Source organism: Austrofundulus limnaeus, unplaced genomic scaffold (genome assembly GCF_001266775.1).
Source record: "Austrofundulus limnaeus strain Quisiro unplaced genomic scaffold, Austrofundulus_limnaeus-1.0 Scaffold2556, whole genome shotgun sequence".
NCBI classification, from domain to species: domain Eukaryota; kingdom Metazoa; phylum Chordata; class Actinopteri; order Cyprinodontiformes; family Rivulidae; genus Austrofundulus; species Austrofundulus limnaeus.
In genome coordinates, this window is record NW_013954958.1 from 1 (window position 1) to 9,186 (window position 9,186).

Genomic DNA, 9,186 nt, shown 5'->3' on the forward strand with positions numbered 1-9,186 from the left:
AAATCTAGAATTTACACAAAAAAAATCATTATTTTTTTTTACAACATCATGCCTACAATAGTGTACCACCACATTGTCTAATTACACATGTGTCCATGTCCACACAGCGGGGTCCACACAGGCACAGAGCCAAGCGTTTTGGGAAAAGTAAAAAAAAAAAATCTGTTTCTGCAAGTCTATAAAGTTTGCACATTTTCCGTGGGTCTCTTGGCTCTGGGGGTCCGTTCAGTGGCTCCTCCACAGTAAAACGTGGACCGGTGGGGGCCCTCACAGGAATAACTTTTAGGCACCAAAAGCAAATTTGAACAGTTTTTCAGAGCTGATGCGGCTCAGAACGTGTCCCTCTGCTGTGGGTTTCTGTAAGGGGGCTCCTCGGCGGGGTCGGGTGTGGAGTGGCCGCTGGGTGGGCTTTGGGCGCCGCTGGCACCCGAGCTGTGGCACACGTACCACTCGCTTAAATTAGCCGGCTGGGAGGCCCCCACGGGCTCCGACAGCACCGAGGGGCCCCCGGGCTCGCGGCCCAGGTCCGAGGAAGGGGACACCAGGGACGGGGTGGACGACTCGTAGCCCGAGCTGGGCGGGGGGGACTTGCAGTGCACCTTCATGTGCTTCCGCAGGGAGCTSGGGTGCGTGTAGGACTTGTCGCAGCCTCTCACTTTGCAGTTGTAGGGCTTGTCGCTGGTGTGCACGTGCGAGTGCTTTTTCCGGTCGCTGCTGTTGGCGAAGCGTCGGTCGCAGCCGTCGAACTCACATTTGAAGGGCTTCTCACCTGTTAGCAGCCAGGAAGACAGGAGAAACAGACACATAAGTGGACTGAAAGCTCCTGATTATGGCGCTAAAACACAATAACAATAACATATTTAYATATGCATGCAGCTGTGCGTTCACTTCCGGTCTGATCTGATTTTATGCATATGGAGATCAAAGAGGCAACTAACAGTAAATTAAGTGACATAAAGGTTAAACATTTTCATATATTGTTAAAAACGCAGCTCTTTTTTGTAAAATGCATTAAACATATTTTCATTGTCTTTCTCAATCAAATAAAATCAAACAAACGCTTAACGCACGTGCACAGGTTGCCCTCTTGCTCAGAACTTGCCAAGTCAGGAGGTCTAAACCGTGTCTGAGTTTATACTGCATCTGCACGAGTCAAAACTCACAGAGATTAAGAACTGAGGTGCACGTTAGGCCTAAAACCAGCTGAAAAAAACAAAACGACGCACAGACGTGTTGCAACAATCCGCCTTGCAGCCTGTTTAATTCTTCTGAGTCTCATCCTGTGTTTTAATAATAAGTATTTCTACCTGATTATATGACAAGGCAGAAAAGGGGGGAGACAAGAGGGAGGGAGAGAAAAGGAGGAGAAAAAAAAGACAATCTGAATAAATTACACGGAAATCATCTGCTGCTGATTTTTCTCCTCCGATTAAAGCTTTTGAGAATATGTAATTGCCTCCGTCTAATTACACTTGCGGGTTGAATATCAATTTGACCTTCAGCTGTTGGGTTGAGAGAGCCAATCAAGGATATTAGTGTTAGTACAAGAAAGCGTCGAGGAACAGACCCCAGGGGCAGCCCCCAGTCATAAGCACACTTTCGGCTAGGTTTTAAACATGATACCAAAAGACCAGGCCCCTCGGGAGTCAACACACAGAAATAATTTAACAGATTTGTACTTAGGTAAWGTGAGCAAATTATATGAATAATACATGTGGGGGAGGAGGGGGAGGCGCAGAAACATGGCAGAAGGGGAGCCCTATCCAGCCACTGATAATATTAATAACAACAATAATAATAATATTAATAAAAGAGGGCATCACTGGATTAATTTACATGTCTGACTCTGCGTTTTGAGGCCTTTATTTTTCCTCTCCTCCTGGATCCGTCAGAAGCAGGCAGCCATGTTGGCCCATGAGATGKTTTTACTACTGTATTAAATCAGTCAGTCAGCATGCAGGAATGCCAGCATGGCTCACAGATTACTAAATCATTTTGGTCCCGTCTGCACTTGTCAACTTGTTGCTTTGCCTACAAACACCAGGACCACATTAGAAAATATCAGACAGAAGAAATGCAGAATAATTTTTTAAAAAAGGAGTGAAAAGGGAAACAATTGTGGATGCACAATATCACCGTAGATGTTATTGAAATATTATAATTCATAATTCATACACAACCAAAACCTGTTGCTGTAAAATCAAATTTAAAAGCCATCTTTGTGAAGATATATCTATCCAAGTTTTGCAGCCCAGTCAGTCAGTCAGTCAGTCAGTCAGTCAGTCAGTCAGTCAGTCAGTCAGTCAGTCAGTCAGTCAGTCAGCCACAGTCAGGTTTGGCACTAAGCTGCTTAGCCAAGACATGACGTGGGCCTCCGTCTTTGTGCTCTTGATGTAAACAAGAGGTTGAACCGTCAAAACGCCTAAGTGAGCCGCGCCATAATCCTCCAAAGCCAACCTCTGTAAAAACTTGCGAGCAAAATCTCTCACGACCAAGTGGAAAGCAGCTGCATGCGTCCTGCGCGCAAACGCTGCTTAATTAGCATATATTCAAATGCGTCAAATTAGAACAAAAAAAAAGGACGTTTTTAAAATGTGATTCATTTTGTGCTTAAGTAGCACATAAATCTTGCTCTTAAATGTMTTCATGCAAAATGAGATTTTTCCCAATTTATTACAATGTATTTTAAAGTTTTTTTTTAGAATGTATTTAAAAAAAATACCTGTGTGCGTCCTTTTGTGAATCTTCAGATTCTCGGATCTTGCAAACACTTTGCCACAGCCAGGGAAGGGGCATGGGAACGGTTTCTCTCCTGTGTGCACCCGAATGTGATTCACGAGTTTGTATTTGGCTTTAAACGGCTTGCCTTCCCGCGGACACTCTTCCCAGAAGCAGATGTGGTTCGCCTGCTCGGGTCCTCCGACGTGCTCCACCGTCACATGCGTGACGAGCTCGTGCATGGTGCTGTAAGTTTTCGAGCAAAGTTTCTTGGGCGCGAGCTCCGGCTCCAGCCACTTGCAGATCAGCTCCTGCTTGATCGGCTGCCTCATGTAGCGGAAGAACGCGCCTGCTCCGTGGTGAGGGTGGTGGTGGTGGTGGTGGTGGTGCGCGCCGAGATTCATGTTCAGATTCAGAGCGCCGTAGCCGTGCAGGGGCGAGGCGGAGAACGGATCAGCCCTGGAGCTTGCCACTTGACTCAAGTGATCAGACCGAACGTACATTTCTCCAGGTAGTCCTAACCTTATTTGTCCATTCAGCGCTTGGCCACCCGGTGATCCGCTGGAAGGCTGCTCGTGGTGAAGTCCGGAGAAGAGGCTTGCATGGTTCCCAGCGTCGGGGTGGTGACCATAGTGTCCGGGATAGCTACCTGTTGTTGAGACAAACATTCCGTGGTGAGAGGCTGGACCAGCAGTCTGGTCAGTGAGCACTGGCATGGCTTGAGCCGTCAGATCTCTCCGGATGAGGAAATCCCTACCTGCGGACAGAGCCTGGGCCGGGTGAGACATAGAATAAGGAACCGACGTCGCCTGGACCGGGCCAAAAGCTCCCGTTTGACTGGAGACCACTTCGCTGTGGCCTGCCATATGATGATTGTGGTGGTGGTGATGGTGGTGGGAATAATGATGGGCTGGGCTGATTTTGAGGGCCGCGGAGTGCCCCATGTGTTCTGGCCCGAATGGACTCGGCCCCAGGCGGGGTTCCGCAGTAATCTCCCCAGGGTGCGAGTGAGCCATTGAGTGTGGATGGCTGCTGAACCCCGGGAAGCCTGTCACGCTCTGAGGGGTATGGTGGTGATGATGGTGATGGTGGTGAGCCCCTGCCAAGTCAACTAATCTCAACGCCGTGTTCCGTTTGGAAAACGCAGGGTCCATCACGGGGCTTCCCAAAGCATCCACGCTCATTACTTCCTAATTTTAGAATAACTTGACAGCAGGCAAAATAATAATGATGATGACAAATATATTTTAATCGCAATGGCAAATAAAGAAAAAAAAACTTTTATAAAGTTAAGTCTATCTGCAGACAACATGGAATCCCATTCGGTTGAGAGGCAGCAGCAGGACGCTTTGATACTGAATAGAGATTCATGGTAGGCGCTGTAGCCCGTGGAGCTAAACAATCACCCTGCGCTCTAATTGGTCAGAGCTCTGTGATTGACGTCACCAGTGACAGTTTCCAACGTGATGAAAAATGTCTTGGTGACAGCGAGCAGCCAGCGCGCATGCGCACTCCCAGAGGCAACGCTAGAGGGAAAATAAACTAGTTGTGCGAAGGTTTTCTGTAGAATATAACTCTTAAAAAGTTGTTTCGGGTTATAAACAGAGTCGTTTCGTTTCTTTGTGGAAGCAAACAAAAGCTGCGCGGTGATGAAAAGGCAACTCTCCAGCTTAGATTTGCTGATTACAAAACCAGACTGCCGCGCGAGAGTGCGCATATTGTCACTATAAAAGTTGTGTCGATCATAAATAATGCAGTGATATCTTCATTTTGCTCTGCAACGTGTGCAGGGGCACCTTTACGCACAGATTTACGCACAGATTTACGCACAGAAACGATCGGCGGCAGCGGAGTAAAAGTTGTGTAAAGAACAAATCCGCCACGAGGAGTTTAAAAACCGACCAGGAAAAAAAAATGCTCTTTGATATTTACACATGCAGCCGTTTTCCCTCCAGCGCGTTCAGCTTAGCTGACTTCTCGCTCTGCGCAGTCAGATCCGTGTGTGTGAGTGTGTGTGTGTGTGTTGTGAATAAAACGAGCCGCGGCCATTCTATCTTCAGGAGGAAAAATGTAATGGACGGAACCCGTGGTTTTGATCCGGGGTGGTTCTGCTTTAGACCCAGGACGGCAGCAGACGAGGGTCACAGTAGGAGGTGCCGTGGCAGAGTTGAGTTGAAAATAAAAAGCGAATGTGTTGCTGTGAGTTTTACAGGTCTTGGTAATCATTTTCTGAGTTGGTTTAATATTTAAAACAAATATGTGAGCATTTAAAGGTCCCAAAATAGCCCTGTTAGATTTATTCAAATATCTGTTTGTTGTTTATTTTCACGTGAACTTGGACTTTTAGTGTTTTTTTTTTTTAAAGAAACGGTGTTTGAAGTTCTTTCTATGACCTCGGCTCGGCTGATTTTATCTGATCTTGCAAATTTCCTCCTAAATTTTTTAAAATATGTGGATAAAATTTGGCTACTCTTTCTTGTATTATAGAAGTTTATTGAATTAGTTTTTATTTTTCTGAATACAAAAGTTAAACCAATGTGCGTAATTTTTTAAGTTTTAATAGACTTCTATATTTTGGGGGGAGAAAAGATGCGAATTTGAAAATTACTCATATCCATATCTCCCTTATTTTTTATTATCTACAGTTTTTTAGGTGTTTGTTGACTTTTTTTAACTGAAAGTCACGTTTCAGACTCATTATCAGAATATATACATTTTTTGAGAAAAATAAATACAATATGAACTTAGAATGATTGCATGCCTTGTTCCCAGATGAGAACTGGAATAAAGTAGTTATAAAGTGTGAATTTGATTTGCTTTTTTAAAAAACATTCTGTTAACATTATGACTGTAATTTATGCATTTAGGTGTTTTCCATGAATTAACCCGTCACCGTCACCGCTGACAGCATCACATCCAGCATGTTAGAAACTGAGTCAATGTTTGGAGAGAGGTGGCGGATCCCAAAGATGTTTATTAAAAGGCCTTCAAAGGGCGCGAGGAGTCCAACGAGGCGCGCAGCTGCAGAAATCAGATGCACCACAGCAGCGGTGTGTAACGCAAAACTCGGTGGTGCTATTTCTGGTCCAAGTGGTCTATATGCACTTACTCACTCACACTTGGAGGCATGTAAGCGTGCTTTTGTGTGCGTGTGTGTGTGTATGGGTGTGAGTGTGTGCAGGATAAACAGAAACGCTGGGTGCTGCAGCGAGCACTCATAAAACGTCAAATTCGCTGCTTTGGCTCAGTTTCTCCCACTGCAGCTCTTTAAAGAACAATGTTCTGAAATTATTCATGTTTTGACTTTAAACTAAAACGCATGTGGCACATTTGCATGAATTAGGATTTACAGCTAATGATTTAACATTCTTTTGAATTCTTTTGATGCGTATATTACCTATATTTTTTTGCACTCATTTACAAATTTAGCCTCACTTGTTGCTCATTTGAGTGCGTGACCTGCAGGTCTGAAGCTTGCATTATTTATTAAATATGTCTGTCTTTCTGCATCCCTTCTTTTGAAAATGTCCCCCACCCCCACACCAAATTTGGCAAAACAGAAGATCTAAAAGATGAAGATGAGGGGAAAAAATTACTTTCCTCGACCTCCTATGAGATTAGGAACGCAGTGTAGAAACTATAGTAGCCAAGAAATTTTTTTTCAGTGTGCAATGTGGTTTTGAACTCAAAGCAGTCGGAGTTTCCTGCAGAGAGCGCCGCAAATACCACTTGATAACTTCGACAACCCACAAGGTTTGTTTTTTTATTATTATTTTACGCACGGGTTATGTGCACCACTGGCCTGCGACGAATGCACAAGTTGCACGAGCATCAGCAGCCAAACACCGTGCTGGAAACATTGGGGAACTTAAACACTGGCCCTGCATGGTTAAGGTGGAAGTTCTGAGAGCGTGGGCTCAGTGGTTAGCTGGGGAGCCCAGATGTTTAGGAGTGTGAGCTCCCCCCGTTACGCTCAAGGGAGACAGTGCAGAAATGTGGAGGCAGGCAACAATAAGATGAGTAGATTTGCTAATCAAGGGGATCTTTTTTGGAGAGGTGACAGAAACCACATGATTCCACAACAAAATAGTCCTCAAGTGCATTAATGTAAAGAAGATGGTGCTATGACAGCTGACAGTCCATCCAAATTTACGCAACAATTGCATTTTATTTATTTGTATTATTTATTGTTTTGAGGCTGTTTGCCAGATTTAACTGCACAAAACAATTACAAATGGCAAATTATTTTAAAAATGGTTGACAAAGACATGTGGTACTATTATAATTTCTGACAGAATGTTGCACTAAAGCCATTTTATTATTATTATTTGTTAGAAGTCAGGGCATTTCCTCAGGTCCCATCCTTTGTTTTGCTATTATTCAGCCGTTTAACTAAAGTCACAGTCAGCAGTCTGAAAATATCTGGGACTGATGATGTAAAGAGGAATGGAAGTGTGGGCCCTGCACGGCGGATTGTTATTTGTGCGCGTTGCTTGGAGAGGGGGGATAAAAGGGGGACTCCGCCAATGGGCGCGCGACGCCGGCGCCACGTGACCGCCCCCCTCCTCTCCCATTCATCAGGGCTGGGACTCTGTGTTGTCTTTTCAATTCATTTATCTGCAGGAATGATTGCGACTATCAGTCTAGAGCTCACCGCCTGACTGAGGAGGTGAAAGTTGCGCTGCGGGGAGATAAACCGCAAAAAAGACAATATTGCGTGTGTATATGCGCGGCTTTTTGCRTCGGATGAGCGGTGCGGGGGGATTCCTCGCGTTGGAGAAAAAGTAAACAGGAGGAGAGACGGGGGGAAGAAGGAAAAAAAAAATATTGGATTCGAGTTTTGCTCAGTACCGGTGGGGTAGCCTATACACAGAGACAAGCAGCAGAGAGAGGGGGAAGAATATCTGCGCGTGTTTTTTTCCACTTCTGCTCTCAGTCGTCTCGGCGAGTCTAGACTGAAGATGCTCCTGGACGCAGGACCGCAGTACCCCACGATAGGAGTCACTACTTTCGGCTCCTCGCGGCATCACTCAACAGGCGAGGTGGCAGAGAGGGAAGTGGCGCTGGGGATCAACCCGTTCGCGGATGGGATGGGCGCCTTCAAAATCAACCACAGCTCTCACGACATTGGCTCTGGACAGACGGCGTTTTCCTCCCAGGCGCCCGGATACGCAGCCGCCGCTTTGGGACACCACCACCACCCGACCCACGTCGGCTCCTACTCCACGGCGGCGTTCAACTCCACCAGGGACTTCCTGTTCAGAAACCGGGGCTTCGGGGATGCCGCCGGGGCGCAGCACAGTCTCTTCGCCTCCGGAAGTTTCGCAGGGCCCCACGGACACTCGGATGCAGCCGGGCACCTGCTCTTCCCGGGGCTCCACGAGCAGGCGGCGGGCCACGCGTCGTCCAACGTGGTCAACAGCCAAATGCGGCTGGGCTTCTCGGGGGACATGTACGGCCGGGCCGACCAGTACGGCCACGTCACGAGCCCCCGATCCGACCACTACGCGTCCACCCAGCTGCACGGCTACGGCCCCATGAACATGAACATGGCCGCGCACCACGGAGCGGGGGCCTTCTTCCGATACATGCGGCAGCCCATCAAGCAGGAGCTCATCTGCAAGTGGATCGAGCCGGAGCAGCTGAGCAACCCCAAGAAGTCGTGCAACAAAACTTTCAGCACCATGCACGAGCTGGTGACCCATCTGACGGTGGAGCATGTGGGGGGGCCCGAGCAGACCAACCACATCTGCTTCTGGGAGGACTGCTCCAGAGAGGGGAAGCCGTTCAAAGCCAAATACAAACTTGTGAATCATATCAGAGTGCACACCGGAGAGAAGCCCTTCCCGTGCCCGTTCCCCGGCTGTGGCAAAGTGTTTGCCCGATCGGAAAACCTAAAAATTCACAAAAGGACTCACACGGGTAAGAACCACGAAGATTGTCAGAATAAAACCATTTTTTTAAAATCCTGCAAAATCAATGCTCATATAAAAAAAGAAAGAAAAGAAAAAAATGTGCACGTGATCCGCGTGCCATCTTTTCACAGACATTTGGCTGAGAGCAGAAAATATTTTTTTCAAGCTTCTAATTTTAAATTAGACGTTTTACCTTTAACAGACATTTCCCTTTGAAATTATAGCAATTTTAGTCAGTGAGTTTTGGTGAATTATTTATAATATAAGACTAGTGGGAAATTATTTATGAAGGAGTAAAAATAACAATGATAGTTGTGGGATTATTTTAGCGCATTGATGTGGACTCGGTGCTGAACCGTGTGTTTGTCTCCTGCGTTATTTAGGGGAGAAGCCGTTTAAGTGTGAGTTTGAAGGCTGCGACAGACGCTTTGCAAACAGCAGTGACCGCAAGAAACACATGCACGTGCACACGTCGGACAAGCCGTACCTCTGCAAAATGTGCGACAAGTCCTACACACACCCCAGCTCCCTCCGGAAACACATGAAGGTAAAC

General features: G+C 46.5%; 2 protein-coding genes across 3 annotated transcripts; one reads left to right on the top strand and one right to left on the bottom strand.

The window, feature by feature from the left end:
- Positions 1–31: 31 nt before the first annotated feature.
- On the bottom strand, positions 32–7,677 carry zic4 (zic family member 4). Of its 2 annotated transcripts, XM_013999909.1 has the most exons (3): positions 3,476–6,139; positions 2,723–3,367; positions 32–769 (listed from the first exon to the last, which is right to left on the bottom strand). In XM_013999909.1, the coding sequence occupies exons 1-3, from the start codon at positions 3,900–3,902 to the stop codon at positions 330–332; spliced, it is 1,512 nt and encodes a 503-aa protein (XP_013855363.1). In that variant the 5' UTR covers positions 3,903–6,139; the 3' UTR covers positions 32–329. The 2 variants fall into 2 exon arrangements, with proteins under 2 accessions (XP_013855363.1, XP_013855362.1); XM_013999908.1 differs by having other exon boundaries at positions 2,723–7,677.
- Positions 7,351–9,180, top strand: zic1 (zic family member 1 (odd-paired homolog, Drosophila); the record flags this gene model as incomplete). Its single annotated transcript, XM_013999910.1, is given in 2 exon segments — positions 7,351–8,640; positions 9,017–9,180. Coding segments are annotated over 2 exon segments (1,125 nt in total), but the record flags the coding sequence as incomplete, so codon positions are not given.
- Between the last annotated feature and the right edge of the window lie 6 nt (positions 9,181–9,186).